This window comes from Pogona vitticeps, chromosome 4 (genome assembly GCF_051106095.1).
Source record: "Pogona vitticeps strain Pit_001003342236 chromosome 4, PviZW2.1, whole genome shotgun sequence".
NCBI classification, from domain to species: domain Eukaryota; kingdom Metazoa; phylum Chordata; class Lepidosauria; order Squamata; family Agamidae; genus Pogona; species Pogona vitticeps.
This window is the reverse complement of record NC_135786.1, coordinates 127,781,174-127,796,187: the sequence shown is the minus strand read 5'-3', so window position 1 is coordinate 127,796,187 and position 15,014 is coordinate 127,781,174. Positions and strand designations below refer to the sequence as shown.

Genomic DNA, 15,014 nt, shown 5'->3' with positions numbered 1-15,014 from the left:
GTTAGGGACCACTGGACTAGATAACTGAAATCCTCTATGAATGCCTGCAGTTGCTTCCCCATGCAACCCTCTTGAAAACCTATCACAAAAGGAGTATTTATGGCCAGAAGGCTGTAAGGTTCAGACCAGGATGGGATTCTTAAGGACTGTCTCACACCATTGAAAAGACCATTCATATTTTTGTAAGTCTCCCACACATGCACAAGGGACTAATGCTTTATGCCTAAAACTCAAAAGAAAGTGATCCAACCATGACAAGGGAATTAAGAAAACTCTTCAATTCCTTGATCCTCCTCTTCCTACATCTTCCTCTATCTGGCGTCAGATACTGGGGTTATGACATTGTTGGTTAGCACCATGATTGTCTCTATAGCCATAAGCCCTACATGGCTCCAGTAAAGGCAGCCTTAATATGAAGGCTGAAGTCCCTTTGGATCACCTCCTATAAAATCCCCAATGCTGAGAGCAAGACCAGCTTCATCAAGTTGGGCAGGGAGACTGCAAAGCCACAAAGTAGGTAGACTTTTAGAACAGTGCTTCCCAACCTTGGGTAACCCAGGTGTTCTTGGACTGCAACTCCCAGAAACCCTGGGCAGAAACCCCCTGTGAAGGATTCTGGGAACTGCAGTCTAAGAACACCTGGGTTACCCAAGGTTGGGAACCACTGCTCCAGAAGAATCCCCATTTATAAACACAATCAAATAAAATCATTCATCTCCCTCAACATACAGTAAAAAAAATCAAAAACAGTACCTGGAGAGGGGGATATAAAGTAATTCCTATAAAGTATATGATCTGCCTCTTCCTTGATTTACAGTAATGGTCTTATAAGACCCAGACTGTACGTGTGGAGCTTCACACACTTTTCCCACCCAGGTACAGTGGTGCCTCACTAGACGATGATAATCCGTTCCACTGAAATAGCTGTTTAGCGAAATCATTGTCTAGCAAAAAGCATTTCCCTATTGGAATGCATTGAAACCTGTTTAATGCGTTCCAATGGGGAAGAATCGTTGTCTAGCGAAGATCGGCCATAGGAAAGCCACTTTGCGAACTGCCGATCAGCTGTTTAAATAGCTGTCTTGCGAAACTTAGGTCCCGAAAACACCCGTTTTACAAGCGCAGAGGGAGCTGTCAAAATCACTGTCTAGTGAAAATCGGTTTGTGAAGCAGCGGCCAAACATTGTCCAGCGAAATTCCCCCATAGGAATCACTGTTTCAATGTCTAGCAAAAAAAACTGTCATGTGGGGTAACTGTCTAGCGAGGCACCACTGTATTATTAAGTGCTGGATCCGTTTTCCTCTTAGCTGGCCAGTATTAGCTCCCAACATTTACCTCTCCTTTCCACACCATCTCAGTAGCACAAGTAACTTTTAACAAATTAAGGCTAGTGTGAAACCTTTATACAGAGACAGTTTACCCATGTATTCTTGAAGGCTTTCACGGCGAGGATCCGATGGCTGATGTAGGTTTTTTGGGCTGTTTGGCTGTGTTCTGGGGTTTTTTTCTTCCTAACGTTTCGCCAGTCTCTGTAGCCGGCATCTTCAGAGGACATGGCCAAACAGCCCAAAAAACCTACAACAATCATAGTTTGCCCATGTTCTGCTAACATTCAGGTTAGATTACTGCAATATTATGTACTTGGGGCTGTCCCCAATACACAAATGCATAGTTGTACACAAATGCATAGTTGGCTTAAAATACAGCCACTAGACTAGTAACTGGGCCATGTTGTAGAGCACATATTGAGTACTGTACTGTAACAGTACTATAAGAGTTTCTTTGGCTCCTTATCCACTTCTAAGCAAAGTTCAGAGTGCCAGTGTTTGCCTTTAGATTCCTACATGGCTAGGGACCTAAGGAAATGTCTTCTGCATAAACCTGCCCATATATAGAGAACTCTGTGGGCTCCCCCAGAGATCTATGAAATGGCTAACAAATGTTGAGTTTCTTGAATGCGGTTTCTCACTTATTTCTTTAGTTTTCCCCCTGGATTGTTCAATATTACACTTTATAGCTATTTCCTCAATTATCTGTTATTACATTTTTATGATTTTTTGTAGACTGCTGAGAAAATGTTTAAGTGGAAAGTAGGTATAATAAATACATTCATAAACACAGAGAAAATGCTCAGCACCTACTAATATAAGACCAAATGCTAATGAAGCTTTACAGTCTTGACAACAAGAACAATTCATCCAAAGTCCTACAATGCAATTCTGACTAATGCAGCTGGGGTTACATTATGTTCCACGTATGTTTAAATTTCACCACACTACAACATTTATTATGTATGGTAGTCATGTCTGCATTTTTATTTGACTGAACAGCTGACTGAACAACCCCAAATCAGTTTACACAAAGCACGTTAGCTAAACGGCTGCCTTCATAATATTATTCCTGAGAAAGAACTTACTGGACAGAGTCCACAAGGTGTTCGAATTAAACCAGTAGGCTGTAAAATTGGATTGACAGCTCTGTATAGCTTCATATGTCCATCCACGCTACCAGCTGTTGCTTCTTTTGCAGCAATGATTGTCATTTCCACCTTTCCATCATATATCAATGTGTTTAGAATGGTTTCAATGTCCTCCATAGACAATTCAACCTAAAAAAAAATAACATGCATTTTTGAGCAGAGGCCAAATGAATCTCTTCCCATGGTACCTTAATTGCAAGAACCTGTTTCAGATAGACCCAAGGGTGGATGAGAAAAAAGTTACTTTGGGAAAAGTTACTAGCTGCCAAAAGGTTCCAAGCAACTGGGAATTTGATTGGTGGAGAACATCAAAAGATCCAGAAGTAAAGGATAGGTATAAAAGTAGTTCAGACAATGGAGCTCACAAGCTAGCTCTTGCCAAGCTTCTGCTTAATCTCTTCAGAGAATGTAATGATTGCCAGTTATTCCGCTGTACTCTGCACATGTACTGGAGCTATGCTACAGCTTCAACACAATGTGAGTATTAATCTAAGCTAGCTAGCTTTATTATTTTGTCTAAAATTATACCGAAATTGCCTAATCTATTGGGAGCCTCTGAATAGTTTTTTAAGCCTTATGTCCTGTTATGGATTTGTTTGACTTTTTAAAAATTGTTTTGGAAACTTTGAATTCACTTTTAAATCTTTACCTTTTTTGCATCATCTTTAATTAAAAAAAATTTCACTTGTGTGATCACTCTAGAAAGAAGGGGGGTTGAAGTACTGAAGAAGCTGCCTTGGATTCAGGGTTTTGAGCATTTTGTGGCGGCCAGTATCTTGACAGCAAGCCAGTACTTACTTTTCTGAGCCTGACAACTCCTCACCTCCAAGGCCACTTGCAGCTTTGCATACCCTCAAAAAAGCCATCGCCTTTGTTCCTCCTGGACCCAAGAGCCACTGACCCAAGCACCTCCACCATACTACGTTTCAGCTTGTTTAACAGCCCTCATGGAACCCTTCCTAGCATCCAGGTACCTGCCATCTCTTGCCATTGGCATGTTTTCAGCCCCAGGTTAAGCTACTTCTGTGCTCCCAGGTATTTCAGAAAAATGTGGAGTTGGAAGGAACCTCAAAGTCATCTAGACCAGTAGCCTCTTCAAGCAGGAATGATGTCTTGAGGGAAGCCTTATTGTGAGTCCTGCCGCCTGAACAACCCCTGAACAATTGTGTTATGTAATGTATTGTTCTATTTTTACTTTTGATTTTATCATTTGTGAAGATTCTCTGTATCTCAATTTAATCATCAATGTAAACAGAGTCTGAAGCCACAATATCAGAAAAGAACTGAGACGGCGAAGACCAGTTATGAAGAAACTAGTAAAAAACTCCCAAGTATAAGGATGTGCCGCTGGAGGTCAAGATTATCCACACAATAGTATTTTCAGTTACTATTCATGGGTGTAAAAACTGAACAATGAATGAAGAAAGCTAACAGGGAAAGAGCTGATTCATCTGCAACATGGAAGAGAGCTTTATGGATGCCATGGACCAGGAGAAAGATAAATAAATGGATTTTGGACCAAAAGTGTAGCCTGTATAATTAAAATTGTAAACCGCCCGGAGAGTGCTTGTAGCACTATGGGGCGGTATATAAGTCCAATAAATAAATAAATAAAATAAAATAAATCAATCCTGGACTCTTCACATCTAAAATGGTTAAATTGGACCCAATGCAATTTGGATATATCGTGAGAAGACTCACTGGAAAAATCTATTTTCTATTTTCATTTATTTGTTTCATTTCTGTGCTGCTTTTCTCCAGGAAGCAGGAGAATAATGTTAGGGAAAATAGACAGTAAGTACAAAGAGACCAAAATATGAGATGGACTGACTCAAATAAAGGAAGCGACAACCTTGATTTTGCAAGACTTGAGAAAAGTATTAACAATATTAACTCAAGGTCTGCCATATGCCAGATAAGATTTAAGCACACATAACAATTAGTGGTTCCCCAAATTTCATATATATCATTCAACTTTAGAACTGATATCTACGCCTCTGAACTCTTTTATAAACAATGCAACTCAATTTAGATTTATTTCACTGTCAGTTAAGTACTACATGTTCCCAATGACATATTTGAATCTCAAACATTCCATACTCTACCTGGGAAAGGTATTATCATTGGCCAAATGTTAATAATACTGGCCCCAGTGAAGGAAACTCTGCAATTCGCATTAGGCTAGCTGAATTGGTTGTTTGGTTAAAAAAGAAGACACGGATTTTTTTTTCAATAAAAAGCTACTCAGAAGGAGAAATCTAGTTTCACAAAACACTTTCAGAAGAGATCTGATTATGAAAAATAGAGTACCCAACAAAGAACTGAAGGACAGATGAAGTAAGAAAATCCAATTATCAGTGTGGAACACAGTACAACCATTATTTTGCAGAACACACAGCACTAGTCACAGCTGAAAATGAAAGGAAGGAAGTCCAACAATGGCCTCACCTTGCTGACTCCTAACTCACTAATGTATTTCCATACTTCATGAGAGGATGCAAATGAGCTGTTTCTCTGAATCATAGGGTTCTGTTTGCTTTCTCGAGCTGCTTCAGCCTAGAAAAGAAAACAAATGGAAAAATCTACATTTGTGAAGGAAAGTATATTCCCAGATTACAGTAATTTCAGAGACGGTGGTAGATATGGCATCTAGAAACTATTTTATTATATATTTTATTTTATTTTATTTACATACTGCCTCATTACTACAAAGCACTATTCTGGGCAGTTTATTCTGCATGGAAATTCTTCAACACCAAATAAATAAAGGCTGCAACCCCGAAGTTATCTGTAAGAAAGCCTTACTGCACCACATATACCTAATTTCTGAGAAGACAATGGACAAAAACCTATCCATGCCAGTATAATGCAAAGTTACACCAACAAAAAAGTGCCAACCATTATGCCCAGTAACAAAGAATGGCATTATTCAATTGTGCAGTCGTGCATCCCCAGCATTGCACTGCCATGTACTGGCAGAACTGTTTTGGGATTCCACTTCTGCCTCACTGCTAGTACAAGTACCACAGGCACAACCTTGAGTTGTGTGCGCATTGTTGCACAATCAGATTTTGGCCAATACACAGGGTTGTACAGTAACACTAGATTACATGACAACTACACCTCTTTCCCCTTCTGCTGACTTCATTTTTACAGCAAACACTGCAAACCTTAAAACAATTGCATAAGACACTTCTGAACTGTTTCATTTAGAGCAGACCTCTGTTTTCATTCGTCATTTTAATCAGCAAAATGGCCATCATGGGTATCAGACAGATTTTTCCCCTCATTGTAAAGGTGTCACCAATTAGGATAGTTAATTTTTCCCCAAAAGAACGAGCAGCTTCAAATCATTGATATCATCATGATGTACTATCAAGTCAATTCTGACTTATGGCAACCCTTTTCCAGGTTTTTCAGGTAGACAATACTCAGAAGTGGTCAACGATTCCCTTCTTTGGGGGCATCCTGGGAGTGTGAACCTTTATCCAAGGTCACACAGGCTGGCTCTACTCACAGGAGGCACACTGTGGAATTAAACTTCCAATGTCTGGATCTCAAGCCAGATCCCTGAACCATTGAGCTATCCAGCCAGAACTCACTTGTATAAGACATGGGAACACACCTGGGAACACTACATTGTTCCTTGGCTGCTCCAGTGAGAGGGACATATGCCCACAGGCCATCAACTGTGTCTCAGAGAACAGGTCTTTGTTGTTGTTGTTTTCCTGTTCCATATAACTGTGAAAAAGCACTCAAAATGGATTAAAGACAAAATACAAAACAGACCAGCATATACAGCAAGGAATACGGAAATATTCTGCGGCCCAGAATAATTTTAGGTACAACTCCAGAAACAGTAACAGAATATTTTTGCACTTCTTGTCATAAATGCTGCCCTTGTTCCATTATTCTTACATTTGGGTGGGCTCTCAAAAGTTTGTATGGGACACAGAGCAAAATTAAAAAACAAAGAAGAGCAATACTGACCGCAACACAAGGACGGCTGAAAAGAACAGATTGTCCCCAGCAACTCCTCCTGAATGTTTCTGAGCTCATACCGCTTGGCTGGCAAAGAAATACTTCAAATACGTTCTTTAAAATAGAACTTCAAAGAAAATGATGGAAAGGCTCTCAAAAGAAGAAACTCGTTGTTAAGTTCTTGGGACAGCAGTCTTCATATATCATGAATAAAAAATCATGGACAAAACAGAAGCAGCACGGGCTCACTTACCTTTGTCTGTAAGAACTTGAAACACTGTTGGTTAAGCACCTCTACAAATTCGGACTCAAAGTCCTGGTCACTGTACCAAGCTCCTCCCGTCACAGAACGATCAGGTTGGAGGTTGTATAACATATACACTTTCTTCTTGGAAGCCTGTTGCATGGAAGGTATAGATTTTGTTTACCTCTTCTCCTTCAATAAGAAAAATGAACATTGGTACTTATCATGACAATTTCCTCTTCTTGGGTTGTACGGGATATTTTGAGCATGCATGCTTTCTCTTCACCCTAGACTCAAGAAACTAGATATAGGAGGTATACCTTTCTTGGCTAATCTTTAATGATAACTGTGGCATGGAAAAAAGGCAGGTCTGTTATTTCTCCCATCTACAAATGCAGTAGCCTGGGTGGAAAAAAAAGGCTGATAAGTGTTCATGGTGAGAGTATCCTCTACAGTGCTTTCCTATGCAAATGTGTCTACTGCAGCATTGCATGAAAGCATTTACTGAAGATTAAACAGAAGCCCAGGAGATTCTGGAGAACAGGGGGAAAGGGACAGAACACACTGTGTTTTACCAGTTTATTGCAGGCTTTGATCCACAAGGCTATGGTAGAAATGGATATCTTTCTCTCACATCAACTAAGAAAAAATCGCTTACAAAAGACATATTTGTACTGAGAGATGTTACAGACACTCATTATAATAGTTCTGCAATTCACTCATTTTTTACTGGTGTATAGAAACCTCAACTGCATCATGCTCTGACTTTAGGTGGGTCAGAGCACCCAAATCAACACATCCGATTCTTTTGTTTTAGGTTTTGGATTTGGAGATGGGGATTTAGAAAATGTTTTGCACCCTAAATACACAGAAGATACACGTCTGGCAAACTATTTTTCTCCTCAGTTCCATCTAACAATATCATCACTTCTATGTAAGCATTGACAGAATGTGAGCCCTATTCTATGTTGCATTTCTGCATCCTATAGACAAAAGCAGCATGGCAGAGTAAAAATATTAAGTAATTTTCACATTACAGATCATAGTTACAGATAGGCTCAAGCTCTGAAAAAGTTGAAAGCTTTTTTCTCTAACAAAGTGCTGACAACGGTTTTCTTTTTTACAAATGAATTTAATATGATTATGTAATAAATGGTACTGCAAAGAGTCTTTGTTACTGTAGAAATATAAGACAAAGACAGAACCGTATATCATGCGAGTACACTGCTAGAGAAACAAGGATTGGCTGCAACTCCTGGTCAAAGATAAAGTCAATGACAATCCCCAAATACCACCATCCAATGCACAAAACAGCACAAACAGAACAGTTTGTTACTCAAACAACAGCTTGAGGTCTAACACAGGTACTACCAGATGCCCATCTGATGGCTTTTACAGTGCTGTTCCCAAGGTCTCAAACTCCCTCCCAATTTCCTTTCTAGCAGAATGCAAAGATCTTTTTACACAGATAGGAATTCAGCAACTCACATAACTTGCTCCAGAATTTTAACTGAATATGTACTGTATTTTCCCTTTACATGTTCTACGCTTTATTCATTTTGTGTTTTAATTGTATATATATTATCTTACTGCAAGCTGCCTTGAATCCCAATTGTAGAAGAAAAGCAATTTTACTTAATGAATTAAAATGCTGTTGAAAGATACTCTGAACCTGTAAGATGAGCAATTTTTTGTGGTCAAAGGCTCCCCTCCCTAAATTCCAAAGTTCCCAAAGGTTTCTCGGGGGGGGGGGGGGGAAAGGGAGCCCGAGAACCTAAAACAGGGGGACAGGAAGCTTTCCATTAATTTAAACTAAATTTTATGTGTAGAAGCTGATGCTACATAAATTTACACAATTGGGATTTTGCCCAGAATACACGGCAGAAAATACGGTACAGTTCAAAATTATGAGTTACTCACCGCTACAGACTTCACAGCTTTAATGAGTTTCTTGCTTTCCAGGTTCTTCAGGATCTTGTTGATTTCAGTTAAGGGAAGATTACTTTTATACCTAATATCCCTGCTCCAAATACCTGTTTTTTCAAAAGGTAGAAAATTAACTCAGCTAAGTTATGAGCAAGGAGCCCCAAGTTTCCGATACAGTAGAGTTACATGCATGGAAGCTCTGGACTGGAACACTTTCAAGGGTGGGGAATGTACGGCTTTCTGGATTTTCCTCACATCCAAGGGTTTAGGACTGCTAAGGCTGACAAGAGTCACATTCGCTGCTGCTGCTCCAGTAAAGAAAAATCTTAAAGAACATCTTGTCACAGAATAATGAAATTACAGAGTTGAAAGATGTCAAGGATGACTTGGTCTCACTCACTGCTGATGCATAAAAGGCACAACTACCTCATCTCAACTAGATGGCCATTTAAAAACCTATTTAAAAACTTCCAGTAAAAGAGTCTCCACCACTGTCTTTATCCCAAACCAGCTATTTAAAAAATCAGATTCAGACACAGAAATGTTTTAACCTCCTAAAAGGCAATTCAATGAGATGTTTCTCTTACTACGGGGAGGTTATTAACTAACTTCCTCACACTTATTAGTGAAAAACATTCTGTTTAGAACTGTGGGGTGAAGTACCTGTCTGATATGGGAATTCAGTCCTCTGTCTTAAAGACTATCTTTAATGCACACCTCACTGTACAGCAAAACTGACTGACTATTCAAGCCTGCAGTAGGCTTTGCTAGATGTTTTTGATGTTGTTAGATAGGGCTAGAGATTGAGTCTTGCAGAAGACTACATTTAGAGCTAAAATTCTCAGTGCTTAACACACAATTCAAACATTATATACAGCAATAGTAGGGAATGGGTGATTATGGGCCAAAATCTGGTCATTATTTTCAAGAGGATGAAAACAGCTCTGTCAGCTATCCTCCAGCATCCTCATAGCTGGGTGAGATGAGGAAAGGGATCCTGCCAAAAATGGACAGGACCATATATGTGACACGTTCTACTCCATTTCAGTAGGCAGAGCACAGGTTCAGAGCTTGAACAAATTGACCTGGTTCCTCACAATTGTTCTCTGCCTGGGTTACAACATCTTTTTATCAGCTTCAGCTGATTGCCAGCTGCCTCCCTACCTGGATAAGAAATGCCTAACAACAGTGGTCCACGCGTTAATAATCTTTAAAACTGTAATGCTCTCTATGTAGGACTGCCCTTGAAGTCAGTATGGAAGCTTCAATAGGTCCAAAATGCAGCAGCCAAACTGATTACAGGTACCAGCAGATATGAAAACACATCCTCAGTCTTGGCATGCCCTCATTGGCTCCCTGTTAGTTTCTGTGCTCAATTTAAGGTGCTAATCATAACTTCTAGATTTGGCTATCTGTCACACATGCTCCTTACAGTCCTTGATGTTAAGAACTATAACACCTAAGCAGGCAAAAAAAAAACCCAACTTGAGGAATCAAGATTTCTCAGCTGGAGCCTCTTTCCTCTGGAACAAACTTCCTACAAAAAATTGCCAGACACCATTCCTCTGTTTTTAGGAAGCTAATTAAGGCTAAATTATACAAAGCTGCATTCTACTAGTATAAATTTGTTCTGAGATGTTCGGATAGGTTTTAATTTATGCATTTTACTTAAAGTAGCTTCAGTAAGTGAGAAGGTTTTATTGTATTTTATTGGGGGGTGTATTTATTATACTGTGTTATGTTTTTATTGCACACTGTAAACCATCCGGAGACTGGTAACACTAATGAGGTGGCACAGAAATGGAAATAAATAAAATACAGAAATAAATATCCACAGCTACTGTCAGAAATAAGAGGTTTTTATTCCTTACTATTCACAAAGCAAATGGAAGATGGTCCCTCTACATAGGTGGACTGGCACCCCTCTCAATGCAAAATTTAAGGAGCAAGGTATCACAATAACTCTTTTTTCATTGCAAAGGTGAATGAAAGGACTGCCCTGGCAAAAGTAAGAAGTCCACTGCCTGTTTAAAAAGTAGTATAGTTAATGCCCCACTGTGCCTTATTGACAGAGACTGGGTGAAATGTTACATAGGATCCCTTCCAATTCGGCACTACTAAGATTGTTGTTATTATTATTATTTGTTAGCCTTTGAACTGACATGAGAGTCTCTAAATCAAGAAGAATGGAGATTAACTATGTCTTTGTTGACAAAACTTTGGCAGTAACTATTTCTCACACATCATCAAACATAATGTCTCTTGGAAAAGTTTGTTCCAGCATCATTTCCACAAGTAAAATTAATCACTAAAAAACTGAACTCAAGAATTAGCTACAGTGTGGTAAATTTCTGGGTTAAGTCAATACATTCATTGGATCAATAAAAAGTTACAAATAAGGCAAGCTTTCAAGTTCTCCAAAACTCTTCATCAGAGAAAGATACTATAAAACATGAGCAATTAAACTTGACATAAAACGATGAGCCATATAAGAGACAATCTATTGCACTGAGATCTTCCAGAGACTGCATTCCAATGAGAATTCCACCTCTATTGACTACTAACAATAACAATAAATAATCTTAGAATTGCAGAGCTGGAGGTACAGAGGGGAATCAAGCTCCCAACCTCTGGCTCCGCAGACAGAGCCCTAAGCCACTGAGCTATCCAGCAGTTAGCAGCAACTGCCTTTTCAACCTACTATGATCCCTAAACTCATTCTTCTATTTTATTGACATGAAGACACTACCTCTGTATTTTTCTGCTCTATATTTACTTCAGAGGTCTCTGACATTGCTCAAAGAAACTGCCAGATCTCTCGGAGGGGGGCAAACTATGTATTTGTCTTCAGTAAGATGGGAGAACCTGCAAATTGACATCTTAGTTATCACTGTCTAAAACCTCATACAACCTTCTTAGACATCTAACTGGATGAGCCAAGGGCATGACATCTGATCCTATTTTGGAACGTTCTGCCTGAGGCCCGTTTTACACAATCGTTGTCTGATGAAAAGTTCTGGAGACTCTGAATGCTCCCCTTATTTGTAACTTTTTAACAGCCTAATTCAGACCATTGCTTCTGGGAATGGACCACGCTGCTTTAAAAAAATATCTACATATGGTACTTTCAGAGGCGTAGTAAAGCAAACCACAGGGAAAAGTAAACATGCACTACCTTTATTTCCTGCATCCTCTATAATCTGATACACCAATTTCTCTTGATTGTCAGATCCCTTCATTTTACTGCAGAATGGCAAGAGAGAAACAGCTTAGTTTTTGAACACTCAAGTAGATTTCATCAATGTGAAATTATAGTTTAAATATCAAAAGGGAACCCGTACTAACCCGTACTAAGGTTGATTTTCCTTCTAAAACTGAAATCACCTAACATTTGCTAATTATTTTGCTATTTCATCATTTTTGTCTGTTGCTTTTGATTTCCACACATCCTACACCAGATAAATTAGTGATCATACTTTTTTAGGCTAATAGTGATTAAACATATTCTACTAGTCTAGGTGTTACTAAATGTCATCTCTTTCTAGGAGTTATTTTTATATGATCCTCCACACCACAGTATGAGTATTATTAAGAACTTGGTAGATATAGTAGTAGGAGAAAAAAGGATTTATAAGTATGGATTCTTCAACAGCAACGCATACCCAGTATTCTGAGATTCCTTGATTCTATAAAGAAGGCCAGTGCTGCTCCTCAGGAGATCCAGTTGTCCCTAATAAGATACACATCACATTACTTTTGCCATATGTTGAAATTTCAGTTTAGGAAACAACATGAAATATGTACATTTATAATAGTAAATTAGATGAATATAATATTAAGTATTTTGCTATAAGACTCCTTTAGATTATTACTGCATTTGTTTAGGGGGGGAAAGGAAAGCTTTCTCCCTAAGACATTACACTTTTATTTTTATTTATTTATTTGATTTATACCCTGCCCATCTAGCCCAATGGTGAAGGATGGACTACATTTTAAGGAACGCACAGTCTGAAAACTATCACAGGGGTATGTATTTGCCAATTGATTTAGCAAGCATTTGCCATTTATAGCATTTGTATAGCAAACATTTGCCAGAGACCCATATTGGACCACAGTTCTCTTCTGAGCTGCAATGCAAGGTACATAGTACTGGATTTGCTACTGTCCATTATGTAAAATTATTCAACTGCATTAGAACTTGCTTTGTGCGTGCAGTGTATCAGATATGCTATAACAGTGATATCTTGATAATTCTGTCACTGTTAAAATAGGGTAGCAAGTTAGTTCAGCAATTCCTATTACTCAGAAGGATCTGTTACTCTAAAATTCTCAAAATAGCATAAACATTTCATTTCAGACTACTGCTGCAGAACTGCTTTTTAAAAGATCTAGCATGCAAGGCAAAGATTTTCACAGAACCAGGGAAACTCTTACCATAGAAAGCAGCCTGTTAATGGCCATGGCCCGCTGCTGGGCTTCCATGTGGGGCATGTCATTCTGAATCACTTGGTCTGTGATGCCATGGGGAAACTGATGGCACAGCTCAATGATTCTGGGCATAGTAGAAACAGCAAAGAAAGGATCATCAGACACTTTACTGTACTCACAAACATGCAAGCTGATTTATTGATTTAAAATACTAACTCCTTACCTTTCCTTTTTAAAGCTCAAGGTGCCAGATCCAGATTTACATAAATACACAAAAGACCCACATAGGTTTGGGACACACCAAAGAGCCTCCACTAATTTCAAAACAGAAGATGATCTTTAGACTCTGGCATCTCCCACTATAAGGCTTTTCCTACTACAATAATCCTGAAGTTTATACTCTGTCACAATGATAATAGTACATTCAAAATTAGCATGTTTGCCATGGAAAAATTAATAGCACACCCACTACTAGGTAATTTCATCTTTTTTTAGCCTAGAGAGTAAATTTGTGGTGAAAAATGAGCAAAGTAAGGCTCAGGGAAACAAGAACAAATAACATCTTGATGCCTCACCACATGCCCGTTTATGCCATGAGGAAGACAAGACCTCAAATTCAGAATGGGTTGAAAAACAGCATTATTTATATTCCTTTGACATACAAAACAAAATACCAAAATCCACTATTAGCAACTCTGGTGTAAACAGAGAACAAATTATCTTATTTATGTTACCCAACATTCCCTTGCTTCCTGTCTCTCTATAAGATACTTGATTTTCTCTGTCTCACTGACTCCACGTGTTCAACAGGTGATACTGAAACCATTATTTTGGGAGTTCTATCCCTGAATATGCACACTTCAGAGAAGCCAGCTCTCAGTGGCTTTGGAAGAACAGAGAATGGTTACTAAAGGGATGTGAATTGATATTATCAAAGAAGCATGATGAATTAAACGCTACAGTACAGAAGGCAAGTATACATTGTCAGATCCTGACTTGGAAGGTAAGATTTAAACATGGCACCTGATAAATTTATAAACATAAAAATGTGGAAAACAGTTTGGGACTTTGTTCTTCAAACATTCTTGGGAGGGTGACTGTTCCAATTTTTTCGGCACCAGAAGAAAACCATTTTTGCTCAAACCTTTTTCAGGATTATTTATTTCATCTTGGAATGTTTATCACCCAAGTGACATTCTTTAGGGTTTTACTTTAAGTTGTCCCAAGATTTTCAGACGAAGACAACTTTTTATCCTCCTCTGCTTGTGAAACACAAGATAAAAACCTACAACCCGAAAAGTAGCCCTACTGTCCTTGGTGAACGGCTCCTTTCATCTTGTATGGTCATCCCCATAGTGGTCATCTGCGCAGGCTATAGGCAGGGTTTAAAAAAACATGCCTATTAACCAAAATGTGGACCAACTGCTTCTGAACATGGAAGGTCCATTTATCATGGTTAAAACTACCGACAGACTCCCAAAGAAAAAGACAAGATATATCATTACAATTCCTACTCTTCCCCACCATATATGCTACAGGGACAAGGCGACAGCATTACTCAGTTTCACAATACAGATTTCTACGCTATAATTTAAAACAGTGGTTCCCAACCTTGGGCATCAACCCAAGTTTTCTTTGACTGCAATTCCCAGAAGGCTTCTCCACGAGCTGTGCCGGCCGGGGTTCCTGGGAGTTGTAGTCCAAGAATTACCCACGGTTGGGAACCACTGATTTAGAAAATACAACGAAGCTCCGATCTATGCGGCAGCCGGACAGACGAGTCTCTCTGTCCCACATTTCAAGAGTCCTCCACTTGTGCTTTTACCATTAGCTTTCCCTGCTAAAGATAAAAGCCCACAGCCCCACCTGTTTTCGATTTCCAGAGGCTCTGGAGGCTTCCCGTCCGCCATCGCTAGAAATCTTCCTCGAAGGCTCTTCGGCTACGAAACCGCGCG

General features: G+C 39.1%; 1 protein-coding gene across 1 annotated transcript in view; it reads right to left on the bottom strand.

Annotated features, from left to right (window-relative positions):
- Positions 1–15,014, bottom strand: part of POLR3F (RNA polymerase III subunit F) — a 19,588-nt gene extending 4,574 nt beyond the window's left edge. The window contains exons 1-8 of the mRNA XM_020799185.3: positions 14,926–15,014; positions 13,066–13,183; positions 12,294–12,361; positions 11,807–11,874; positions 8,626–8,738; positions 6,715–6,858; positions 4,929–5,036; positions 2,418–2,609 (exon numbers count right to left, since the gene is read on the bottom strand). Coding sequence (XP_020654844.1) covers positions 2,418–2,609; positions 4,929–5,036; positions 6,715–6,858; positions 8,626–8,738; positions 11,807–11,874; positions 12,294–12,361; positions 13,066–13,183; positions 14,926–14,969 — 855 coding nt within the window. The 5' untranslated portion in view covers positions 14,970–15,014. The remainder of the gene's footprint in view (positions 1–2,417; positions 2,610–4,928; positions 5,037–6,714; positions 6,859–8,625; positions 8,739–11,806; positions 11,875–12,293; positions 12,362–13,065; positions 13,184–14,925) is intronic.